We start from the raw sequence: 26,136 nt of genomic DNA, 5'->3' as shown, positions 1-26,136 counted from the left end.
GCAAGACAGAGGCTCTGAGTCAGGCAGGTTTCATCAGACTGCGCTGGACGCTGGCCCTCCTGGACCAGGCGTTGAGCGCTCCCGCTCTAAATCTGGTCATGAAATAAACCATTAAGGTCCTGATCAGTCCTGTAGCTCAGATTCAGCTTGACTGACGGAGTCGGAAATCATGGAATATTGGTAACAGCAAATGAAATAGTGAATGAGAAACGTATATAAAGAAATCCAATCCCAGGAGATTCTGTGTCCTTGGACACCAATGACATGTACAGGGGAAAGTCAATCACTTATACACAGTTGCACACACACACACACACACACACACACACACACACACACACACATACATACACACACACACACACACACACACACATACATACATACACATTGGCTGGAATGTTCACAGCTTCAGAATCCACCCTTTCTTATCATAAACATCACCATTCAGTCCATCACTGTACGGCTGAGTGCTTTGAGTAGAGCTGGGCGATACAACCTCGGATCAGGACCACGATTAATTAATACCACGATTATGATTAATGATCGATTATATGAGCTGTTCGAGTTGCTCAGCTGGTTCAGTGTTTGAATTCTCCTCCATGTCGCTTCCATGTCAAATGCATAATAATAATAATAATAATAATAATAATAATGATAATAATAATAATGATAATAATAATAATAATAATAATAATAATAATAATAATAATCTCGGACAGGTTCTGTAGATAAATAAATAATTAATTAATAGTTAATTGCCCAACCCTAATGAGTTTAATAAGTTGTGCAATAGGCCCTTGCCAAGTTTACACCATAGGGTTTCCTGCTGTACCAATAACAGAGAAAATACGAATCTGTATGAATTTTTCTTTTCATATTCAATTAAGCATCCCACATTCCAAAATTGGAATAAATAAATAATAAAAAACAGATTGTTCATGAATTTGTGATGCTGAAAAAATTATTATTTATATATATATTATTAAATAATTCATTATTTTTAAGTTTATAAAAGAAACTGTTGAAATTAATGTTCAGAACCTTTAACCAAATTATTCTTTCCCATATCGGGTATATGCTCTTTTATTATTATTATTATTATTATTATTATTATTATCAATTAATAAAAAATGGACAAGGGCCAAACTCGATTTTCTTATATTTATATTTATGTTTCCTCATTGAGTTTTGGGTGCATCAGAGCTGGATACACAGCACTTTTCATCCAAGCCCCTCGGCTGCCTGGTAGCGTTGCACATGCCGGAGGAGGTGTGTGTCGGTTTTCACCCTCCCACTGTCGGGGGCACTGTATGTGATGAGGAGAATACGTATGGGTTGGGTAATTGGTGATCCAAATTTGAGGGGAGAAAATTGGTTAAAAAAATAGAAAATAAATAAATAAATAAATAAATAATAATTTAATAAACAGTGCTTGGGCCCCTTGGATTGCGTGGCTATTAGTTTTAATATAATCATGTAGAACTAAGTAAGAGTACAGACTAAGATGAGCACACACACACACACACACACACACACACACACACACAAATGCATGCACATCACAGGATGCAAGAGCAGAGACTAATTACACAGAGAAGATAAAGATGACCTAGTTTACTTGACCCTAAAACGCCGTACACACATGAAATTCATATTCACAGTTTTGATACACTTTTAGTAACAGAAGCAAAACAGTTCTAATATATGCAGCCAACCCGCCAATGAATCACCACGCAGAATCTCTCCACCTCAGCAGCCCGGCTCAGAGTCAGACACCCCACCACATATCATTAACAGCACCTCACAGCTTACAAAGCACATTCGTCCAGCGTCCACTCGGCTTCCGCTCTACTCCCACATCTCCAGCCCCTCCCCCAGCTGCCCCATTAGTAGTCCAGTAGCCTTGACTGACAGCGCTGCTGAGGTGCCAGCTTCTCCTGGTGGACCACCCGAGGAGAGCCTATAGGAGGATGCTAACGCTGCACTGTGGCAAACCCCAGGAGAGCACAGCTCACACATATATCCATCATTTGTCGCCTGGTGCTGTCTGTGAGGTGACTCGCCAGAAATGGAGGATTTGTGATGTTGTTACCTCTCTACCATCATCATCATCATCATCATCATCACCATCATCATCATCATCATTATCATTACTGACTCCAGGTGACCCTTTGGAGTCAGAAAAACTTCATTAATACATTAACCTTTAGAGTTATCCTCAGCTGAAACTGAAAAATTGTGTAATTTGATATTATAATATATTTCAATATTATATATATATATATATGATACCATGAAGCTTACAGACGCCCTACTTTTCTTTTTTACATGGAATATTTTTGTTTCTTTCATTTTATTATGAAGCAAAACATTAAAACAACCAGTAAAAGTTAAACTTTTTCCAGCTCTGAAACTTTTCAAATGTGCAGTTCCTTAACCAATAAACGTTTATTAGATCTAATTTAGGATCAGATATAAAAACGTACAACCTATAAAAAGTGGAATAGTGTAAATATCAGGATTTTGATCAGCTATCCAGTATTTAAGTCAGAGTTGGTGTCAGTATCGGTAGCCGGTATCAGCAGAAACTTGGAAATCTGGCATCGGTCTTGGAAGGGAAAAAGTGGTATCGGTGCATTCCTAATTATATGATTATATAGATACTGCATTTGTGTATTTTTATTTTTATTATTGTTATTATATGTAAATATAAAAAGAGAAAAACCTGCTTTTTAAATTTCTGTCTAATCAAAAGAACCTAAAAAAGTCAGAATTGCTGACTTTGCTGAATAAAATGTAATGAATTTAACAACCAAATTCAATCCCCTGTAGATTCATTCGGTTTAAGGTTCTGAACGTTATTTTTGATTAATTTTTGATTAACTGCTCAACTGCCCTAATGAGTTTAATAAGTTGTGCAATAGGCCATCGCCACGTTTACACTATAGGGTTTCCTGCTGTACCAATAACAGAAAATATGAATCTGTATGATTTATTCTTTTTATATTCAATTAAGAATCCAACAATCCAAAATTGGAATAAATAAATAATAAAAAAAGATTGTTCATGAATTTGTGATGCTGAAAAGCAGAACAACAGTTTTTTTTTCTTTAAGGAAGAATAAAAATGAATGAGCAGAATCTGGTATCAGTATCGGAAAGGAAAAAGTAGAATCGGTGCATTCCTAATTATATGATTATATAGATATTGCATTTGTGTATTTTTTTTTTTATTGTTATTATATGTGAAAAGATATTATATGTAGAAAAAGACAAAAACCTGCTTTTTTAATTTCTGTCTAATCAAAAGAACCTAAAAAAGTCAGAACTGCTGAATAAAAAGGTAACGAATTCAACGACCCCACCCCCTGCAGCAAGATCTAGAGGTTAAGCTGAAAAGTCTGGTGCACTCTGAGGCTAAATTAACAACAGCAGGATAATACAATAATAAAAGGATGCTCTGAGGAACCTTCAAGGAACCTTTTTCTTCTAAAACCTTCTTGAAGGTTCCTCAAAGCACCTCAAGAGGTTCCTCCATGGTATCAAATTGAAGAACCTCCAAAAGGATCTCAGCATCAAGGATCTTCTACTATCAGCAATGAGGATGATGCGCTGATTCCTTTGCAAAGCAACGCAGTGATGGTGAGCAGAGCATCAGCACCGGGGTGAGATGTGGCTTTGAGCTGCCCTAAATGTGAGCAGAAAAAGACCGAGCAAGATTTTGATTTCCCCTCGGACGCAGAAGCGTGAGGCACGTCTTGTGCACAAAAATATTACTCTCCTCTGGTCCAGCGCAGCTCCTCGACACCTTTTTTTCGGAGGTTAGGAGGGTTGTTGGTCACCTCCTTTAAAATGCTCACTTGCCCGCAGGCAGCCGTCTGCTCAGAGCCTCGTCCTCTTCCAGCTTGCACCCAACTGGACGAGCGCTGGGAGACTCCTCCAGTGTTTTTGGGAAGAAGGAAGCTGCTTTGGACCAAAAATAAATAAATGAATAAATGAATGAATAAAAAAGCAGAGTGAAAGAGAGGGAGGAAGCAAAGCCGATCGGTATCGCTCCTCTATCTTCCATCTCTGGCACACGGCCAGCTCTCGACTTCCTGAAGGGCTCTCTTTGGAAACCTGAGACTTAGATTAGCAGATAAGAACCACCACGCTGGGTGACCTGCGAAGATCGCCAAGTCTGAGTCAGTACTAACATTCCCAGACACACTCCTATAAATGTCCACATGTTTGTGGACACCCCTTCTAACGAATGCATTTAAGTACTTTAAGTTGAACACATTGATGTGTAAATGCACACACACACACACACACAGCTGGTCTGTAGAGAAGAAGTACTGCCAATAGAATAGGACACAACATGATCCTGTTGGCACCATGCTGCCCTATAATGGCAGACCTGGGCTAGAGGGGTTTAAAGCCCCCCCAGCATTGAGCTACCTGCTCCCATGAGGATATTTTAGAATTGTTGGAGACCTCCTTACTCATCTTGAGGTCTGATCTTGTTGTGCTGAACTTGCTCGGACGGCCTGACCTGGCCATGTTGGCAGTGTCTCATCATTTCAGCTCAAATCCAAGTAGAATTCTTTCTATCCAAAATGCCAGAATTTTTCCAGTGTGGTAAAATATATAAATGGTCACCAATATAGATGTCACATACATCGTTTTTGGCTGTTGAAATATTGTAAAGAAGACTATGACAAAGGCTAGGTGTATATATAAGTTATATCCAGAGTCATATATATATATATTCTGTCCCAACTAAAAAGTGTCTCACTACAGTGCCATGACTCAGAACAGCACCTTCTGATGCCTGTTAGCTCTAAGGGTGGTGCAGAAAGGGAGGTGACTGAAACAGTGTGTAAGAGGGTGCTGTAATTGCACTCCATTTCTGCATAGATTTCATCTCCAAAAATAAAACAGTAAGAGCTTCCCCAACAGATCCCTGAAATGACCCTCAGCTGTCATCTGAGCTATAGCAAATATGACTGTCCATCTCAACTGCCGGATTTCTTACTCTAGTGTCCAGAGAAGAAGGCTTTCTACTAGATTTTGGAGAAGCACTGCTGTGAAGACCATTAGTGAGGGCAGGATGTTGGATGATGATCACCAACTCCTCAACTCATCCCAAAAGTACTGGATGGAGCACCACCATCATCATCATTCCAGAGAACACAGCTCTTCTTCCATCGCTCCACAGCTCTATGATGCTGGGGGCTTTATACCCCTTCACTAGCCCACATCTGGCATTAGGCAGCATGAAGCCAATAGGTTTATGATGTTGATCTACTCCAGAGAGTCCTATTCTATTGGCAATACTTCTTTTCTACAGGGACTAGACAAGCTGTGTTTGTGTGTGTTTGCATTTGCACATCGGTGTCAACAATAGGTGCAACTTCAAGTAGCTGAATGCATTCACTACAAAGGGTGTCCATAAATATTTGGACACGCACTGTATGTATACTGTAGTGTTGTGGGAGGAGCTTCCCAGTATTTTCAGGCATAAACGTATAAATGCGTGTACTGAACATCCTGAACTGAAGTCTAACTGAGCCTGAGGATCCACAGCAGCACAACAGTCTCTCAAGAGTCATCAGGAGGTTGCTGGGTTGAAGCCCAGCAATACTGTGACGTCAGTGCGGCAATACCAATACCTCTTTTTTTTGGGTCAGTGTAACTTGCCAAATCAAAGTTGGTCAGGCTCGATTTAGACCACCATACAGATGTTCTCCAAACCTTGGCAGAGTATTTTCTTTACAGTGTAAACGGTAGAGGGTGTGAGTCTCAGCGGAGCTGAAAACCATTACCTGCTATCAACGCTAAACCATAGAAACCACAAAAAGGCCTGCGAGAGTGGTCTAAGAAGGAAACCTCACATCAAGAGCTTTATATTGCCTTTAAATTACCACACTTTCTCATCTAGGTTTCTCCACGGTCACAGCTTTCAACACCTTAATACATTTCCTCCAACATCTCAACTCTACACACTTCAACCGCCTGTATTACGACCATCACCTCGACTCCCACCGACTCCAATGAGTGTTAAATATAATAGTCTGCCGCTGCTCAAAAAGTATTCCTGATTGCAGAATTTGCTCCAGCCGAACCTCTGGATTAAATCCAGGCCCCTCGTGAGGCCTGCCATTCTCAAATGTTCTCAGTGGCCATGCAAACGCCCTTGACAGCTCCATCAACCTGGGCCAAGGCAGGGCTGTCAGGCCAGCGCTCTAGACGTCTACGCTCCGTCGGCCACCACCAGCACGGCCTGACCCGCATCAACTGCGTCCAGCGGTCCAGCAGGACGAAAGCAGGCCCGGGCACAGGAGAGCCGCTCAGCCATGTCAGTCTGACAGAACGAGGGGAGGTGAGCCTGCACAAATGGGCTGAGACAATGAACCAAATCAGATTGGAACAAAAGGAAGCGTGCAAAACGTGGCGACGAAAGGGAGCGTAAAAATACAGCTGTCCAATCTTCATTATCTCAATTCTTTCATTTCATAATGCGCTTCCAGACGCCTTGGCGCAAAATCCATTTGGCGCTCCGGGGTGTTTAACCTTGCTGGTGAGTTGGGCCTCTCTTTGACTGGGAGACGATCATATTCATTGCAGCTGACATTTCTGGGTCACAGTCAAGGCGATGAGAGTGAGCGAATTATGCTGCACCTTTTGCGAGAAAATAAATGTTTGCGTGGTGCCAGTGCCAAACCACAACGCGTGCATCTCAAAAGCTTAATAAAATGTGTCAACATGAATAATAGATCAATTTAAGCTTGAAGGGGGGAGTCCTGAGGGAACGGGGGGAGTTTTTACTTAAGTGGCACGAGACACGAAAGTGATGGCATGACACTTCTGGTTAAATGTTGATGGAATGACTGAATTTACACTGATACAAAACCTTGGGGGGTTACTCTAGTTCCAGCTCAAAACACACCTCAGCCAGGTAATCCACTCTAGTTCCAGCTCAAAACACACCTCAGCCAAGTAATCCACTCTAGTTCCAGTTCAAAACACACCTCAGCCAGGTAATCCACTCTAGTTCCAGCCACAAACACACCTCACCCAGGTAATCCACTCTAGTTCCAGGTCAAAACACACCTCAGCCAAGTAATCCACTCTAGTTCCAGCCCCAAACACACCTCAGCCAAGTAATCCACTCTAGTTCCAGCCCCAAACACACCTCAGCCAGGTAATCCACTCTAGTTCCAGCCACAAACACACCTCACCCAGGTAATCCACTCTAGTTCCAGGTCAAAACACACCTCAGCCAAGTAATCCACTCTAGTTCCAGCCCCAAACACACCTCACCCAGGTAATCCACTCTAGTTCCAGCCCCAACACATCTCACCCAGGTAATCCACTCTAGTTCCAGGTCAAAACACACCTCAGCCAAGTAATCCACTCTAGTTCCAGCCCCAAACACACCTCAGCCAGGTAATCCACTCTAGTTTCAGCTCTAAACACACATCAGCCAGGTAATCCACTCTAGTTCCAGCCCCAAACACACCTCAGCAGGTAATCCACTCTAGTTCCAGCTCCAGACACACCTCAGCCAGGTAATCCACTCTAGTCCCAGCCCCCAACACACCTCAGCCAGGTAATCCACTCTAGTTCCAGCTCAAAACACACCTCAGCCAGGTAATCCACTCTAGTTCCAGCTCAAAACACACCTCAGCCAGGTAATTCACTCTAGTTCCAGCCCCAACACATCTCACCCAGGTAATCCACTCTAGTTCCAGCCCCAACACACCTCACCCAGGTAATCCACTCTAGTTCCAGCCCCAAATACATCTCAGCCAGGTAATCCACTCTAGTTCCAGCTCAAAACACACCTCAGCCAGGTAATTCACTCAAGTTCCAGCTCAAAACACACCTTAGCCAGGTAATTCACTCTAGTTCCAGCCCCCAACACATCTCAGCAGGTAATCCACTCTAGTTCCAGCCCCAACACATCTCACCCAGGTAATCCACTCTAGTTCCAGCCACAAACACACCTCACCCAGGTAATCCACTCTAGTTCCAGCCCCAACACACCTCACCCAGGTAATCCACTCTAGTTCCAGCCCCAAATACATCTCAGCCAGGTAATCCACTCTAGTTCCAGCTCAAAACACACCTCAGCCAGGTAATTCACTCTAGTTCCAGCCCCCAACACATCTCACCTAGGTAATTCACTCTAGTTCCAGCCCCCAACACATCTCACCCAGGTAATCCACTCTAGTTCCAGCCCCAACACATCTCACCCAGGTAATCCACTCTAGTTCCAGCCCCAAACACACCTCAGCAGGTAATCCACTCTAGTTCCAGCCCCAACACACCTCAGCCAGGTAATCCACTCTAGTTCCAGCTCAAAACACACCTCAGCCAGGTAATCCACTCTAGTTCCAGCTCAAAACACACCTCAGCCAGGTAATTCACTCTGGTTCCAGCCCCAACACATCTCACCCAGGTAATCCACTCTAGTTCCAGCCCCAACACACCTCACCCAGGTAATCCACTCTAGTTCCAGCCCCAAATACACCTCAGCCAGGTAATCCACTCTAGTTCCAGCTCAAAACACACCTCAGCCAGGTAATTCACTCTAGTTCCAGCCCCCAACACATCTCACCTAGGTAATTCACTCTAGTTCCAGCCCCCAACACATCTCACCCAGGTAATCCACTCTAGTTCCAGCCCCAACACATCTCACCCAGGTAATCCACTCTAGTTCCAGCCCCAAACACACCTCAGCAGGTAATCCACTCTAGTTCCAGCCCCAACACACCTCAGCCAGGTAATCCACTCTAGTTCCAGCTCAAAACACACCTCAGCCAGGTAATCCACTCTAGTTCCAGCTCCCAACACACCTCAGCCAGGTAATCCACTCTAGTTCCAGCTCCCAACACACCTCAGCCAGGTAATTCACTCTAGTTCCAGCTCAAAACACACCTCAGCCAGGTAATTCACTCTAGTTCCAGCTCCCAACACACCTCAGCCAGGTAATTCACTCTAGTTCCAGCTCCCAACACACCTCAGCCAGGTAATCCACTCTAGTTCCAGCTCAAAACACACCTCAGCCAGGTAATCCACTCTAGTTCCAGCTCAAAACACACCTCAGCCAGGTAATTCACTCAAGTTCCAGCTCCCAACACACCTCAGCCAGGTAATCCACTCTAGTTCCAGCTCAAAACACACCTCAGCCAGGTTTTTGAGGTTGTCTACCTGTCTCAGGTGTGCCAGAAAAAGCGCTAGGTGAGTTCGCAAGGGGTGTAAAAGCGTCCACCCCCTGCTGCTCGTTTCTAAACAGTGTTTTATATGTGTGTAGCCAAGCATTACAGGAACACGTATCTCCACACCACCACCTGAACACCTGACCTGAGGCAGCGCCGAGTTGATCTGTCTCTGCAGCGCGTCCCTCTCGTGCAGCGCGTCCTGGAGCTTGGCCTGTGACTGGAGGAGCGCCTCCTGGGTCTCGCGCAGGGACTCCAGGAGCTTGTCCCTCTCGTCCAGCATGTTGACCATCAGCTGCTCGAAATTGGACTCCTGGTCCGAGCCGTTCTGAGAGCCTCGCTGGGAACTCACCGAGTCCCCCTCATTGATGGTGGGCATCACTTCGCACATCATGATGATGTTGGCTGAGAGCTTCACGGCGAAAAACAACACAAGTCTCAGTGGTCTCTACCTCCTCCTCCACCACCTCCTCCTCCTCCTCCTCCTGCTGCTCCTCAGTGGTCTCCTGTCAGAAGAACAGACGCTCTGGCTTAGCAACTCTGAGCATCACGCCCTTTTGCATAGACAGCGAGACCTCCAGCATCCCCTCCTCCCTGATTCTGGAGGAGTCGCCTACCTCCTGCACTCTTCTCCGCCCTGTATCACTTCACTGTGACCACTGTGACTCCTCCATTCCTGTAACCTCCACCAGATGCGCTCCACCCTCCCAGGTCTTCGGTGAGGATGTGTCTTCTGCTGGGTTTGGCTTTACCACCCACCAGTTGCAATGGATATCTCAGTGAACCGAGCCTGCCGCATCCCTCCTCTCCACGACGAGCCGAGCCGAGTCGAGCCGAGCCGGTCACTCCTCCTCCTCTTCCTCCTCCTCCTCCTCCTCTTCTTCTTGTCCCCTGTCTCTCTCTCTCTCTCGTGCTCTCTACGAGCTCATTCCTGCTGCTGTCACCGCTATCTCCTCAACACAGCGCTCATATCTCACCGAGGCGAGGTGGGAAGGTCGCGCTCTCGACGCCTCGCAGCCCCGGAGCCGGTGGGGAATGTCCTACCGAGCGGAGGTCCAGGCAGAATCGCTCCCCGAGAGAAAACACGGCGGAGTTCGCCCCTCACATCAGCACCACGCGCGCGCTCTACATGACTCTCATGCACAGCCCTAGAGAGAGAGAGAGAGAGAGAGAGAGAGAGAGAGAGAGAGAGAGAGAGAGAGAGAGAGAGAGAGAGAGCCTGCCAGGCGCCGGGCTGGAGCAGCGTCACGCGCAGCGCTCCCTGGTGGACGCTGGCTGTAAGTAACCGAGCTCCAGAAGTGACAGAGGGGTGCAGAAGGGAGCCAAACACACTCCACACACACACACACACACACACACCTATTGCTTATTGCACACGCTGAAGAATAACTGCAGTTAATTAAACATTAATTGACCCCTGGTCAGGGTCACGGTGGGTTCAAGGCTTCAACACATGTATTAAACTCATTTACTCACAGTTTTTAGGCCCCTGTCAGTCACAGGCCTCTAACGTTTTGGATCGGGATGCACCGATCCGGCCTTTTCAGTTCTGATACCGATACATAACTTTGCATGTCGGTCGATACCCGATACCGATCCGATACCATTGTCGAATTAATAAACCGTACACCTCACCATGCTGGAGAGACTTAAGGCATCAGGATTGACTTAATCATTACTTTACTAACTTTATAAAACAAAATAACAAATTAACACTTAGATATAAATAAATGTACTAAATTACTAATATTTTATTTGTCACTAAAATAAACAATGGTGCAGGACACAGCATCCAAATTCAAAATAAAAAGGAGTCAACTGTAGTTCCAGCACAAAACACACCTGAGCCAGGTAATCCACTCTAGTTCCATGTTAAAAACACACCTGAGCCAGGTAATCCACTCTAGCTCCAGCCCCCAACCCGCCTCAGCCAGGTAATCCACTCTAGCTCCAGCCCCCAACACACCTCAGCCAGGTAATCCACTCTAGTTACACCTCAAAACACACCTCAGCCAGGTAATCCACTGAAAATAAGTAGCTTTACTTAGTCAAACACATGAACAGTAATTAATATTATTTGTTAATATTTAGCATAATTCTAAATAAAATCTAGCAGCTGAACCTGAGAATAAACAAGCAGCAATCAAACATTGCAAACATCGGTTCAATGGATCGGCTTAATTACCCCGATACCCGATCCAGCTAATTTTGTTAATATTGGGACCGGTATCCGATCCCAACACCGTATTAGTGCATCTCTAATCACGATGGGCCTTGGCCATGCAGCTTTGTCAGCAGCAGCCAGAGTCAGGGAAAGCACAAGTAGCCATGCTCTCTCCAGGTGGGTAGAGGGCGCTCTCTCTACCCTTCATCACTCTTAAAGCGATATTGGCAGGCGCAGGCATCTGTTAGCTAGCTGGGGACTCTGACTTTCCTTCGAGAGTGCCATGGTTCGAAAAGTTGGTTGGCTTTTCATGTATTGGGGAGAAGCCAGTGTTGGGAGCATTGCTAGTGCTTAAGGTGGGTTAACAGTCCATCACAATGTACCACACACACACGTGATCATAGCCAGTTCAGCTATCATGTTTTTTTTTTTTTTGGAAAGAGGAAGGAATCCAGAGGAAACGTGGGCGCAAACTCCTCCACAAACTCCTCACAGATAGAGACCAGACACACACACGGTTTTGTATAAAAGGAACGTATACATGCAGTATAGAATATAATAGTGTGCAGAATTATTAGGCAAGTTGTATTTGAGAAGATTCTTTTTATTATTGAACAACCATGTTCTCAATTAACCCAAATAACTCAAATATCAAAGCTTAATATATTTGGAAGTTGGAGTGGGTTTTTTTTAGGTTTGGCTATCTTAGGAGGATATCTGTTTGTGCAGGTAACCATTACTGTGCAGAATTATTAGGCAACTTAATAAAAAACAAATATATACCCATCTCACTTTTATTTTCACCAGGTAAACAAATATAACAACATTTAGAAATAAACATTTCTGACATTCAAAAACAAAACCAAACAAATCAGTGACCAATACAGCCACCTTTCTTTACCATGACACTCAAAAGCCCTCCATCCAGAGATTCTGTCAGTTGCTTGATCTGTTTCTGATCAGCATTGCGTGCAGCAGACACCACAGCCTCCCAGACACTGTTCAGAGAGGTGGACTGTTTTCCCTCCCTGTAGATCTCACATTTCATGAGGGACCACAGGTTCTCTATGGGGTTCAGATCAGGTGAACAAGGGGGCCATGTCATCATTTTTTTACTGGCCAGCCACGCTGTGGAGTATTTGGATGCATGTGATGGAGCATTGTCCTGCATGAATATCATGTTTTTCTTGAACGATACCGACTTCTTTCTGTACCACTGCTTGAAGGTGTCTTCCAGAAACTGGCAGTAGGTCTGGGAGTTGAGCTTCACTCCATCCTCAACCCAAAAAGGTCCCACAAGTTCATCTTTGATGATACCAGCACTTACCAGTACCCCACCTCCACCTTGCTGGCGTCTGAGTCGGAGTGGAGCTCTCTGCCCTTTACTGATCCAGCCTCGGGCCCATCCATCTGGCCCATCAAGAGTCACTCGCATTTCATCAGTCCATAAAACCTTAGAAAGATCAGTCTGAAGATATTTCTTGGCCCAGTCTGGACGTTTTATCTGATGTTTCTTGTTCAAAGGTGGTCGTTTTTCAGCCTTCCTTACCTTGGCCATGTCCCTGAGTATCGCACACCTTGTGCTTTTTGATACTCCAGTAACGTTGCAGCTCTGAAATTTGGCAAAACTGGTGGCAAATGGCATCTTGGCAGCTTCACGCTTGATTTTCCTCAATTCACGGGCAGTTATTTTGCATTTTGCACCCCCCCACGTTTCTTGCAGCCCTGTTGGCTATTTGCCATGAAACGCTTGATTGTTCGGTGATCACGCGTCAAAAGTTTGGCAATTTCAAGACTGCTGCATCCCTCTGCAAGACATCTCACAATGTTTGACTTTTCAGAGTCCGTCAAATCTCTCTTCTGACCCATTCTGCCAAAGGAAAGGAAGTTGCCTAATAATTAAGCACACCTTATATAGGGTGTTGATGTCATTAGACCACACCCCTTCTCATTACAGAGATGCACATCACCTGATTTACTTGATTGGTAGTTGGCTTTCAAGCCTATAGAGCTTGGAGTAGGACAACATGTATAAAAAGGATGATGTGATCAAAATACTCATTTGCCTAATAATTCTGCACACAGTGTAGAATACAGTATTATACTATAGTATACATGCATGCATATGTATAAGATAAGATAAGATAAGATAAGATAGTCCTTTATTAGTCCCGCAGTGGGGAAATTCACAGTGTAACAGCAGAAAGGGATAGCAGGACACTCAGTTACACAAATTTAGATAAATAATTTACACTATATACACAATATAAATAAGAATTAAAAAAGCAATAAACAATATTATTTACAGATATACATACACACATATACATACACACACAGATATACATACACACACAGCCTTATACAAAGGTTTGCACCCCCCTGGTTTAAATGGTACATTTTGTTGATATATGTACTGTAGTGTAACTAGTATAACTATACAGTATACAGTTCCAATGCTGTATACTGAGACCACAGTGAGATTTTTTTTTTTATTTAATCCCATAATAATAATAATAATAATAATAATAATAATAATAATAATACATGGTGGAACACTGCACTGACAATTTCAGACACCCCTACAAAATGGAGAAACCCCAACGTAGTGCACTACGTAGTGAATAGGGCACAGTTTCGGACACAGCATTGACACAAGCATTGCTGGTTTGACCCCATGCTGCTTGCCATCAGCAACCAGACCCGGAGAGAGCACAACTGGCCTTGCTCTCATATATGCTATATGCTCATATATTTTTATTCCTTATCTCTAAATGATTCATTTTTATATTGTCCAGTTTGTGATTTTTCTTCTTCTTCTATTTTTGTTGTTAAATTGATTAGCGATGTACACTTTTGGAAAACTTGGAGCAAATAGTATCATTAGGCTGAACTTGTTTAATACACACAAAAAACTAATAAATCACTACTAGTTACACAATATGTCCAAATATTTGTGGACACAGATGTGCAGCAAATGCACACACACAGCTTGTCTAGTCCTTGTAGAGGAGTACTCTAAGTACTGCCAATAGAATAGGACTCTCTGGTGCAGATCAACATTATGAACCGATTGGCTTCATGCTGCCTAATAATGCAGGCGTGAGGGGTAGAGGGGTATAAAGCCCCCCAGCATTGAGCTGTGGAGCAGTGGGAGAGCTGTGTTCTCTGGAGTGACTGTGGAGGAGCTCCATCCAGTACTTTTTAGAAGGGATGAGTTGGGGAGTTAAGGGTGATGAAGGATGATTAGGTGTGGTCATCATCATCATCATCCAACATCCTTGTCGCTGAATGCAATCAAATCCTCACAGCTTCTCCAAAATCTAGCAGATAGTCTTCTTCCCTGGGCTGCAGAGAGAGAAGAAGCAATAAACAATGAAAGAGCAGCAGGCGTCCCAATACTTTTGTCCACAAGGTTGGTCAGACCGTGAGCACTTTGCCACGCCCTCATCCAGGCCCTTCCACTCGCGATTACGTAATGCGTTTTCGAATACCCGCTCCTGATTGGTGGGCCGAGTTAGGACTGCTGCGCCTCAGCCAATCGCAGTCCTCGCCCCCCTTCTGAAGTCTCGCGTGAACGCGCGCCGCTCGGCAGGGCCAGTTCCATGATGGCTGAAGATCCTGGAGGAGCTTACCCCACTCTCTCTCTCATTCCTCTCCGCTTTTCGCCACCTCTGCTGCAGACATGGCAGGGCGCGCAGCCTCGGTAAACGGCCACACACTCGCGTCGTCGTCATGCCCAAGAAAGGGAACAGAAAACGGCTGAAGTTTCGAGCCGGCGATGTTTGCTCGGAGTCAGGTAACGGGTCGCTCGAGCAGCTAGCAGGCTAGGCTAATGTGACTTTCCCGGGCGCGCCGCCGGTTGTGTGACTTTGCCGACTCTTGCTCCGCAGTGACGGTGGCTGACTACGCCAACGCGGACCCTGCCATCGTGAAGTCGGGGAGAGTGAAGAAGGCGGTGGCCAACGCCATAGAAAAGGAAGGTAAGCTGTAAGGAGCCGAAATGAAGGGAGCAGCCGGTGCAGCTGATTGGCTGGAGGAGTGCCCCTCCCACCGGAGAGGAGTGCCCCTCCCACCGGAGAGGAGTGCCCCTCCCACCGGAGAGGAGTGCCCCTCCCACCGGAGAGGAGTGCCCCTCCCACCGGGGAGGAGCGCCCCTCCCACCGGAGATCACAAAGGCCAGGAGCGGAAGAGTTGAAGCTCTGTCACGTGTCAAGATTTTTAATTTAATTTAATACATTATTTAAGTTTGTTAAATTGCCATTGATTTATTAACCCCATAAAGGCAGGTATTGACGACAAATTATTAAATATACCAAGAGCCACAATTGATCAAATTATGGTAATGATTTGAAGTCTCAAAATATTAATAAAGAGAATTAAATTGTTTAATGCAGGGGTTGATTAATAAATGGAGGGAATGATGTTACATTTATCAGCCTTAAAAATGTGGGCATTGACATTTAATAATAATGATGATAAATTATTAAATATCAAATTATGGTAATGATTTAAAGTCTCTAAATATTAATAAAATAAAATAATTTAATGCAGGGGTTGATTAATAAATGGAGGGAACAGTTTGTTAAATTTATCAGCCTTAAAAATGTGGGTATTGACATTTAATAATAATGATGATACATTATTAAATATATCAAATACCACAATTTATCAAATTATGTTAATGATTTAAAGTCTCAAAATATTAATAAAGAAAATTAAATTATTTAATGCAGGGGTTGATTAATAAATGGAAGGAATGATTTGTTACATTTATCAGCCTTAAAAATGGGTATTGACATTTAATAATAATGATGATACATTATTAAATATATCAAATACCACAATTGACCAAATTATGGTAGTGATTTAAAGTCTCTAAATATTAATAAAGAAAATTAAATTATTTAATGCAGGGATTGATTAATAAATGGAGGGAATGATTTGTTACATTTATCAGCCCTATAAATGCAGGTATTGACATTTAATAATAATGACAAATTATTAAATATATCAAATGAGACTATGTATCAAATTATGTTAATGATTTAAAGTCTCAATAATGTAATGAATAAAAGTAAATATTTTTTATGGAAGGGTTGGTGAATAAATGTAGGGAAAGATTTGTTAAATTGCCAATGAATTATTAACCATATAAAGGCAAGTGTTGATATTTATTAATAATGACTAATTATTAAATATCAGAGGCTACAACTGATCAAATTATGGTTATTTAAAGTCACTAAATATTCATAAACAAAAAAAGAAATTATGGAGGGGTTGATTAATTAATAAATGGAGGAAATGGTTTGTTAAATTGGCAGTGATTTATTACCCCATAAATGCAGGTATTGACATTTAATGATAATGGCAAATTATGAAATATATCAAAGGCCACAATTGATTAAATTATGGTTATTATTTAAAGTCTAAATATTAATAAAGAAAATTCATTTATTTATTGGAGGGTTGATTAATAAATGGAGGGAATGGTGTGTTAAATTGCCAGTAATTTATCCACCTTTTAAAGGCAGGTATTGACATTTATTAATAATGACAAATTATGAAATGTCAAAGGACAGTTTACCAAATTAGGTTAATGACTTAATAAAGTGAGGGAACATTTTAAGTCAAAATATTCTTCTTCTACTATTATGGTATTTATTTATTGGAAATGTTCTGTAATTGATATTTTATAACTTGGAGTTAATAGTTAATTCATGCCTCATTGTAAAAAGGGAGATGCGTATCTATAGTTGATGGTGTCATTTATAGTTACCTTTATTTATTCATTTTTGCTGTAAAAATTGTTACTGCTACTGGCTGCAAAATTTCCTTTGGGATTAATAAAGTATCTATCGATCAATCGATCTATCCTACTTTAGCGCAGGTGTGGGCAGTTCCGGTCCTGGAGGGCCGGGTTCCTCCACAGTTTTGTGCTTTTCCTTCTCGAGCTCACCTGAGTCGACTCACCTGTTAATTGCCAGGTTTATTAAATCTGTTTGAGCAAGAAACTCAGCAAACTCTGCTGGACTCCGGCTTTGTTTCTGCTCTTGCTGTTGAGGCTTTGTACAGTGCCAGTACGTCAGTAAGTAGAGTTGTAACTGAGCAGTGACCGTGTGCTGGGTTTTATGTAGATGTGGGACAGCGTTGATTGATTATTCTTTGTCAGTTCTGATATTGAGCATCAACTGAAGCTGACCTGATATTTCTTCATGTCTTCAAAGCTATTTTTATTTATGTCCTGTAGTTATGATGGCATACTTTCAGCTGCTCAAATACACTCTCACGAACAACCCACATGCTTACCAGCTTATTTTATTTTAATGTATTTTATATCACTACATATTCCTATTTTTTTAACCTTTTTTCTTATTTTCCATCTAATTTTTTATATTAAATGCTTTGACAGTTATCACAATGTGACAATACACTTTAATTTGAAGGCCAGTTCTGAAAAGAGTACTGACCAACTGCATGTTTTTATTGTATTCACAGTTTTTGGTCTTATTTTTCAGTTATTTAAACCTACCCAAGTTCTAAATGTATATAAAAATGGTCATTTTACAATATTACCTCCTCTAGGTTTGTTAAATTGATTGTTTGCTTTCCGATATCTGAAACTGCACTGCCTGCTGAAGAAGTGTGCATGAGTCTACGGCACAGATTCAACGCAGAAGCATAACTTGGCTTCTTTAGGCTTCTCTACCCGCTTCTGACCACTTCTTATTTGTCTTTTGCTTCAGTGAAATTACTCTGTGGGCTCGAGGCCTCCCAGGGTCCTGTACAAGAAGTGCTGTCGTCAGCAGCCGGCGTGAGCAAAGATGTCCATGACAGCAGCGAGGAGCTGGACTCGGAGGAAGGTGACGGCGAAGGCAGGGTCTCGCATAAGAAGAAAAATAAGAGACGCAAAGGTATCGGCCTGATCCAACTACACACAAGCACAATGACTGAGAACTGCTAGCCCAAGTTATAAGGGACCTGCCAATACTGTAATAAATAAATCTTGCTGGTTGGTTTTAACGCCTCTTGGCAGTGAGTGAACCAGTATATCTGTTGGTAATGTGGTCTCTGATGTAGTTCAGTCTTGTTTTGCCAGTATCCAACATTAGTGATGTGTATTTATGTGCTGCTTGTATTCTAGAAAATAGCGAAAGCACTGATGGAGAGGAGTATCCTATTGACATATGGCATGTACTCGCTGCATACATACGCCCTGAAGACGTCTGCAGGTTTGCACTGATCTGCAGGAATTCCTGGACGGTCACCTGTACTGCTGCATTTTGGACACGGCTGTATAAGCGGTAGGGCTATGGGTCTAGATGATCCTCATAACACCAGACATAGAATTTGCTCAAAGGTCTCCACCTGCTAGAAGTTGGGTTTAAACTCTTTGAAAACTTTGGTTAACTTTGGTGGTTAACAAGAATCTGAAAATTAATAAATATGTGAAAGGGGACTATATCAAATTGAGGCAGTGATTTTATTAAAGTGAGGGAACGTTGCCATCATTTTAGCGCAGGGGTGGGCAGTTTTGGTCCTGGAGGACTGGGTTCCTCCACAGTTTTGTGCTTTTCCTTCTCAAGCTCACCTGATTTGACTCACCTATTAATTGCCAGATTTATTAAGTCTGTTTGAGCAAGAAACTCAGCAAACTGCTGGACTTTGGTATCATTACTCAGTCCGTGTTTTAGGGATATTATAGGCAAATCAGCAAGACCTGAATATACTGAGCAAAGGAGGTGTTTTCAGACTGCTAGAAATGTGGGTTTGTACTTAAATAATAAGCTTGAGGATGCATTTGGTTATGAAAAAAGGACCAGTCTTTATTATGTTTGTCTTTTATAGTCTTCTCAACAGCCCCATCTCTAAATCTGTGGTTTTTCCAAATTGCCTCCTTATTTTCCCTTGAGAAATTAGCTTTTGATCAACATCAGAGATCTGAAAGGCTTTGGCAAAAATGGTCATTGGCAATTTATTAATTTAATTTGTTTAATTTATATTTTTAAAAATAAGTTCAAATGTATCTATGCACAGTCTTGTCAGTTTGTTTGCATGCATGGGTTACTGTTGCTATATAGTAATCTCATATTCTCTTTTCTGATATTTATTTATTACTATATTTCCCGTGTGTGTGTGTGTGTGTGTGTGTGTGTGTGTGTGTGTGTGTGTGTGTGTTAATTAAATAAATAAATAAATAAATAAATGTCTCTTGATTTGAGATATATCTGTTTAATGAGTCCTGCAAAGTTTTGCTGGTTTGCCAGGTGTGTTAAAATGGGGAAATCGGCGCAAACTGCCATCCCTGGTTTAGACAGCAAATATTTATGGCGGTGTGGCTGGCTCCCCTCCTCCCTCCTTTTGCTCAATTGACATCCGTTGTTTTGAGATGAGGCTTAAGGGTTTACTTCCTTTCTCAATTACTGTGACTAAATGAGATTGAGTGATGCAACCACTGATCACCTCCTCTCTCTCTCTCTCTCTCTCTCTCTCTCTCTCTCTCTCTCTCTCTCTCTCTCTCTCTCTCTCTCTCTCTCTCTCTCTCTCTCTCTCAGACACTACAGTCTTGATGCAGATCTCCCTTCTCGCCTTCAGCCAGACTCCATTTCAAGAATGTATTGTCTCCGTGCCCGCGTGATCCGCTCCCTCTTTCATCTGTATGAGCCATTCAGCCTGCGAGTGTCCAAGTGTCCCCCGCTCCCCGAGTCTACTCCAACCACGCTGCTCAATTCCAAGGTTCGCCTTAAAAATTCTGGCCCTCTTTTCTACCAAATGCCCTTGGTGTGTCATTCAGGCTATAGAACAAGCTTCTCCCTCTCTCTCTCTCATTACAGTGTTTGCTGTTTTGGGTCAACAAGGTGTCTGGAAGTAGAGCTGAACCCATGTGGGAATTCAACTTCAAATTTGTGAAGCAGGTACAGGTGTATAGTTTTTACTTTTGAGATTCATTACTCCACACAAGGGTCACGTTGCTACAGGTGGCATCAGATTTGTCATTGCTGTCCCTTAACTTTCAGCCTGCAAAGGTGAAGAACGGCTGCAGCAGGGGTTTGGAGCGTCCCAGGCAGTATAAGGACGTCCTCACGAACCCGGACTCCGACTGCTACCTGTTGCGAGTCACTACGCTCAACTTCATCTTCATCTCTGTCGTCATGGGCATGACACTAACTCTGGTCAGTGACTCAGCGTTGCTCGGATTGCTGCTCCCACTTGATCTTTTAATGAACATCATTTTGATTAAATATCAAAGCTCTGATCTGCGATCTGTGATCAAAGTTCAGAATTTGAAAAGGCCTTTTGGCTCAGTCATCGATCAGATTGGGGTTTTCGCTTTATGTATGCATGCAAAAAATGTATTCCAATGGGATGCATTCATAACCTGAATGCTATAAAATATAAATAAATAAAAATGAGTAAATAAGTGTAAAATTATTGCATAAAATGTTTATTAAATTAAATCCTAATAAAGGCACATTGACTTGTTTCCTTTATAGAATTTATTAATATTGTTTGGGCTCCTGATTTGCTTCATTATTCCTCAGAATTATTCTACACGCTCCTGAACTGCTGCGCCTAATCAATATTGATGGCCCTAATCCGTAGCAGTACTCTAACTGGCTCCACCTCTCTCTTTCAGTTCACCATCAACGTGAGCACAGACATGAGGCACCACAGAGTACGGCTGGAGTTCCAGGACTCCCCCGTCATGCGGGGCAAGAAGTTACGAGGCGAGCAGGGCATTCAAGTGGTGCTGGACCCCGTCCACAGTGTGCGTCTTATGGACTGGTGGGACCCTCAGTACCCCACATCCTCATGCACTTAGATGAGCGCTGTCTAGCGACAGTGGAGAATTAAGTATGAAGGCCTGTTTCCACCCCTGAGGATCATCCTGCCCGGGCCTTTCTCTGATGTTCTAGCGTGCACGTTCTGCAGGAGTACTGCTTTGGTTCACGGGTGTCTTATTCGCGCGGGTGGAGACAGGCCTTGTGAGTTCCGCTCTTGTGGATTTTGGGTAGGAGGTGGCCCTTCTTACCCAAATCCAACTGCTTACCACTATAAGTGAAGGACTGGTTTCAGATCGGTGCAGAAGGGCGACTTTCAGCATCTGGTTTCGTGGAGAGGCGAACGGGGCGTTGAAGGAAGCAGCTGTGAGGAAGCGACATGGCATTTTTGCATGTACCTTTCCATGCTTGTGTGGTCCTGGTTTAATTCTCTGCTCTCAGGCTGTTGTAAATGGCTGATCGTGATGCACGTAAGGCATCTGCACATGTTGATTCACTTTATGTATAGATGGGCTAGAAGGTCAGGTCGTCTGGCAGTAATTCGTAGTGGCGTGGGATAGGTATGGGTGATGGTATGTGCTCTGCATACACAAATTCAGTTTAAGTTGACCGTGTGCTAAACAATCAGTTGGTGATTAGATAGTTAAGGTGGAAAAGTACAGATTCAGAGGGAGCTTCATGCTTTGTCCTGTATAGAGCTGTCTGCAGAGGGCAAACTGATTGTGATCATGGGCTGGGCTCCTCCCTTCTCCTCCACCTCCTCCTCCTTCTCCTTGCCTTTCCAATGGTGTGTGTTCTGAATTCAATGGAGCCCATTGTTGTGATGTAAACTACTCTGAGTAGCTATTAGCTCTGTGTTCGCTGTAGGAGCAAAGGAGTTGCCATTTTATAGACTTGAGTATTTACTTGGGAGGGGCACATAGATGCAGCTCTCCAACTCTACAATCATGCATGTTTGGCAAATTGAATGGCTTGTGGATGGATGTTCACAGAATGCAGCTTTTTGTTTTCTTGATTAGCGCCTCCAGTGGTAATGTCACTCAAATTCCGTTTTCTTATGGGACGTGGTGCTGAGATCAATTGCTTTGGTTCTTCATTGAAAGCTTATGAATGATTTTATGTGAGTGACTGGGTTGTGACATGTTTGTTGTAATAAAAAGGATCAAGTATCGACCTGACTGTAATGTTTGTTGTGCTTTTGTTTTGTTTTGCCGGCTAAGAAGAGAAATGCTGCCACCCTGTGGCGTCTGAGTGTTTGAGGAGAAGTGGGTGTTGGTGTCATGAAGGCAGTAAAGGGCCTGTATCTTCAAAACCTGCGTTTCTAACCGTACTACTTTTAGATGGGCATGTTTGAGTTATTTAAACATTACATTTTCTGAACATGCTGACCCATACATGATCCACTGAACTTTAAATTAATAGTTTTTGTGAGGTCATAAACTACATGCCTGCGCTTAACTTCCGTCTGCGGTAGTTTATCCCTACACATTTACACAGAAGAGATAAAGGGTGCTTCAGTTTGGAGTGTTTTGTGGATGGGTCACCACACAGGGCAGCCAATCAGAACAGAGGTTGTTTATATATTAATCTTAAAACCAGTAGCAGTTCAATTTTAAGTAAGTAGCTTTTTTATATTAGACCCATTAATTTATTTTTACAAAGTAGTTTTTATTGATTGGTTTTAATTTTACTGACCTGTTGCTTTTTTAACTTGTGCAAATCTATAATTACAGCTGCATTTCCAGCTTTCTGAAATGTAAAATGTTGTCTACTGTATTATTTTATACAGTTAGAGGCACCAAGTCATGTCCCATTTCAAGTGCAGTGTTCTAGCCTCTTAAATGTATTAAAATAATTAAATAAATAAAGGGGGACCCTGGTGCCACAGGAAGTGCTCCACTGACCAGGGGTTGGGCCTTGTGACCTGTGCCCAGTGATTCCAGGTAGGCTACAAACCCACCACAACCCTGACCAGGAAGAAGAGGAAAAGAAAGAGTGTTTACAAAAAATGGTAATGGATAATGTCAACACCGCTGAAGAGCAGGATGTACTTCTGCCTTCGTGACTCTCTTACAGACACCGTCACCATGCTGACTTCTGTAATACTGACCTATGAGGCAGCGAGGCAGTTATCTTGTTTCAGACAGCTGTGGATTATCGTTCGCATGTGATTTATGGATTAACTCAATATAGTGTCACGTTATAAGTCTATTAACTTAGAAAAGAGGAAGATGTGGTTATTGGAGACAATGCAACAATGATATTTAGCTCTGGGTACAGTCTAAAATATAATAAGCATAGGCATATAGAGCACTTTTTAAAACTAAGTTTTACACTGTGCTTTACAGCGAGGGACACAATCAAATAAAATTAGAAATAAATCAGAATACAGAAATAGAAAAAATATTTAAAAGATGAGAAAAGGCAGAAAAAGGATGTTTAAGATGGAAATATAAAAACAAATAGAAATCTGAAGACAGAAATAATTTGGAAACATTTAAGAAATAGAATATAAATATTTAAAATAGAAGTAAAACAACAAAAATCTAAAAGACAAATGGAATAAAAACATACAAATGAAAAGACAGACATTGAATAAAATATAAATATTTTATTTAAAAAAAAACAAAAATAGGAATGTTTAAAATACAGAAACAAAATCAAAATAAAAATATTTAAGACAAGTAGAATAGAAATGGAAAGATTTAAGATAGAACTAGAATAAAATTTAAATATTTATAAGACAGAATAAAAACAAATTAAATGGTTAAAAGATTAAAATAGAATAAAATAAAAACAGAAATAGTTTTTTTAATAAGAAAATAATAAAATGGTTCACACATGTTTTTATTTACATTTTCAAAAACTGTAAAAAATATAAATTAAAAAAGCAGAATAAAGCGCATTAGCATATTGTTTACATTAAAAAGTGTCGCGCGCTAAAAGCGTAATAAACTGCGCGCTCTGGAAACGGAACCGTCGCGGCGCGTCACCGCGTCCAACTACACTTCCCACAATGCAGCAGCGGCGCTGTGATTGGTGGCCGCGCTGTCACAAGCGCGTGCAGGTGACCGAAAAGTCGCTGCGCGAGCCGCACTTAGCAGCGCAGAGCGCGCATAGAAAACAAACGGCGGTGACGGACCGCGCGGACCGGGGGGCTACACTGACGAAGAGGCGGCGGAGGGGCTGTCCGGCACTTTCACTTCCAGAAGAGCAGAGCAGGAACCGGTACCAGCGCGGCTCCGAGACTCCGAGAGCGACACCGAGCCGCGCGCTAGTTCGGAAAGCTGCTCGTGCCCCGAGTGCACCGTCTGACCTTCAGCGGGTGAGTGATCCACTGGCCGGCCGCTGCTGCCCAAATGCGTGCGAGCGTCCGAGCGCAGCGGCTTCGCGCGGTGTCTCCGGCTTTAGGGCGCTTTACGGGGCTCGGCTGTTAGTTTCGGGCTGCCTGGCTGTTCACTTTCACGGCGGCTGTTCCTTTTTTAAGCGGATCAGTTCAGTGGCTGAGTCGCGGAATCGAATCCGGACCAAAGCGAAAAGCGGCGAAGCTGAACTTCTCAGGCTGACCCAGCTGCTCCAGAGCGGCTCCTCCAGCCCCCTGAACCTGCTCAGGGGCTCTTCATTCCTCCAGGGGCTCTAAATGAGGGGTTTCAGCCCCCCCCCCCAGTTTTAATGGCGGAGCTCGAGCCAGGTCTCCTTCTTTAGCTGGCTGAAGCTTCGGCGATCCGTCTTATGTAACGCGAACTTTGCTGGAAAGCTCCGGACAGGGACCAAATAGAGCCCCGACCGACTGCCCCCCCCCCCTCTCTCTCTCTCCCCCCCCCTCTCTCTCTCTCTCTCTCTCTCTCTCTCCTGCCCCCCCACCCTCACCCACACCCTCACCCACACCCCCACCCTCACCCACACCCCCACCCTCACCCACACCCCCACCCACACCCACACCCCCACCCTCACCCCCACCTGCAGGAGTAACCGACTCTATTTCCACGCAGAGTTATTCCTGTCCTCCTCTGCTCTCCTCTGCTCTCCTCGGCTCGGCTCTGGGTGAGAGGGGACGTGTCTGACAACATGTTGGGGTTGAGAAAGTAGCCTGATGGTTTCAGCAGGAGGGTTTGTCCAGAGGGAGAATTTAGGGCATAGCCGGCTTCAGCCTCAGGTTAGAAAAAGAATATTTAGAGACATAAAACGTTCCCTTTTAATAAATTGTAAACAGTTCTTTAGTTTAAAAAGCCGTTCCCTCGCTTTAATAAGTCGTTCCCTCGCTTTAAAAAGTCGTTCCCTCGCTTTAAAAAGTCGTTCCCTCGCTTTAATAAGTCGTTCCCTCGCTTTAAAAAGCCGTTCCCTCACTTTAAAAAGTCGTTCCCTCGCTTTAATAAGTCGTTCCCTCGCTTTAAAAAGCCGTTCCCTCACTTTAAGTCGTTACCTCGCTTTAAAAAGTCGTTACCTCGCTTTAAAAAGTCGTTCCCTCGCTTTAAAAAGTCGTTCCCTCACTTTAAGTCGTTACCTCGCTTTAAAAAGTCGTTCCCTCGCTTTAATAAGCCGTTCCCTCGCTTTAAAAAGTCGTTCCCTCGCTTTAAAAAGTCGTTCCCTCGCTTTAATAAGCCGTTCCCTCACTTTAAAAAGTCGTTCCCTCGCTTTAATAAGTCGTTCCCTCGCTTTAAAAAGTCGTTCCCTCGCTTTAATAAGTCGTTCCCTCGCTTTAAAAAGTCGTTCCCTCGCTTTAAGTCGTTACCTCGCTTTAAAAAGTCGTTCCCTCGCTTTAATAAGTCGTTACCTCGCTTTAATAAGTGGTTACCTCGCTTTAAAAAGTCGTTCCCTCGCTTTAAAAAGTCGTTCTCTCGCTTTAAGTCGTTCCCTCGCTTTAAAAAGTCGTTCCCTCGCTTTAAAAAGTCGTTCCCTCGCTTTAAGTCGTTCCCTCGCTTTAAAAAGTCGTTCCCTCGCTTTAAGTCGTTCCCTCGCTTTAAGAAGTCGTTCCCTCGCTT

The 26,136-nt window shown here is 43.2% G+C and overlaps 3 protein-coding genes across 11 annotated transcripts in view; 2 read left to right on the top strand and 1 right to left on the bottom strand.

Moving 5' to 3' along the window:
* The window catches only part of ppfia4 (PTPRF interacting protein alpha 4), a 149,521-nt gene extending 139,144 nt beyond the window's left edge, over positions 1-10,377 (bottom strand). For 6 of the 7 annotated variants that reach the window (XM_072666538.1, XM_072666542.1, XM_072666544.1 and 3 more), the window contains exon 1: positions 9,354-10,376. In XM_072666538.1, the coding sequence (XP_072522639.1) occupies positions 9,354-9,602 (249 nt within the window). In that variant the 5' untranslated portion in view covers positions 9,603-10,376. Of the gene's footprint in view, positions 1-9,353 lie in introns of all 7 variants that reach the window. The other variant, XM_072666539.1, reaches the window with a different exon arrangement.
* Positions 10,378-14,955: 4,578 nt separating this feature from the next.
* tmem183a (transmembrane protein 183A) lies at positions 14,956-22,332 on the top strand. Its single transcript, XM_072666150.1, has 8 exons — positions 14,956-15,171; positions 15,266-15,355; positions 18,119-18,286; positions 18,517-18,676; positions 19,928-20,108; positions 20,207-20,287; positions 20,390-20,545; positions 21,010-22,332. The coding sequence occupies exons 1-8, from the start codon at positions 15,108-15,110 to the stop codon at positions 21,193-21,195; spliced, it is 1,086 nt and encodes a 361-aa protein (XP_072522251.1). The 5' UTR covers positions 14,956-15,107; the 3' UTR covers positions 21,196-22,332.
* Positions 22,333-24,226: 1,894 nt separating this feature from the next.
* The window catches only part of tfeb (transcription factor EB), a 60,453-nt gene continuing 58,543 nt past the window's right edge, over positions 24,227-26,136 (top strand). For all 3 annotated transcript variants that reach the window (XM_072665803.1, XM_072665804.1, XM_072665802.1), the window contains exon 1: positions 24,227-24,479. The gene's annotated coding sequence lies outside the window, so the exon portion shown is untranslated. The remainder of the gene's footprint in view (positions 24,480-26,136) is intronic.

Source organism: Salminus brasiliensis, chromosome 21 (genome assembly GCF_030463535.1).
Source record: "Salminus brasiliensis chromosome 21, fSalBra1.hap2, whole genome shotgun sequence".
NCBI lineage: Eukaryota > Metazoa > Chordata > Actinopteri > Characiformes > Bryconidae > Salminus > Salminus brasiliensis.
The sequence above is the reverse complement of the archived record's forward strand: the minus strand, read 5'-3'. Positions and strand labels throughout refer to the sequence as shown.

What these genes read in the sequence shown, in the direction of transcription:
- tmem183a (XM_072666150.1), top strand. Translation starts at nt 15,108, where the DNA reads ATGCCCAAGAAAGGGAACAGAAAACGGCTGAAGTTTCGAGCCGGCGAT. An exon ending in GAAAAATAAGAGACGCAAAG is followed by an intron (nt 18,287 to 18,516) that starts GTATCGGCCTGA and finishes CTTGTATTCTAG; the next exon opens with AAAATAGCGAAAGCACTGAT. An exon ending in ACTTCAAATTTGTGAAGCAG is followed by an intron (nt 20,288 to 20,389) that starts GTACAGGTGTAT and finishes CTTAACTTTCAG; the next exon opens with CCTGCAAAGGTGAAGAACGG.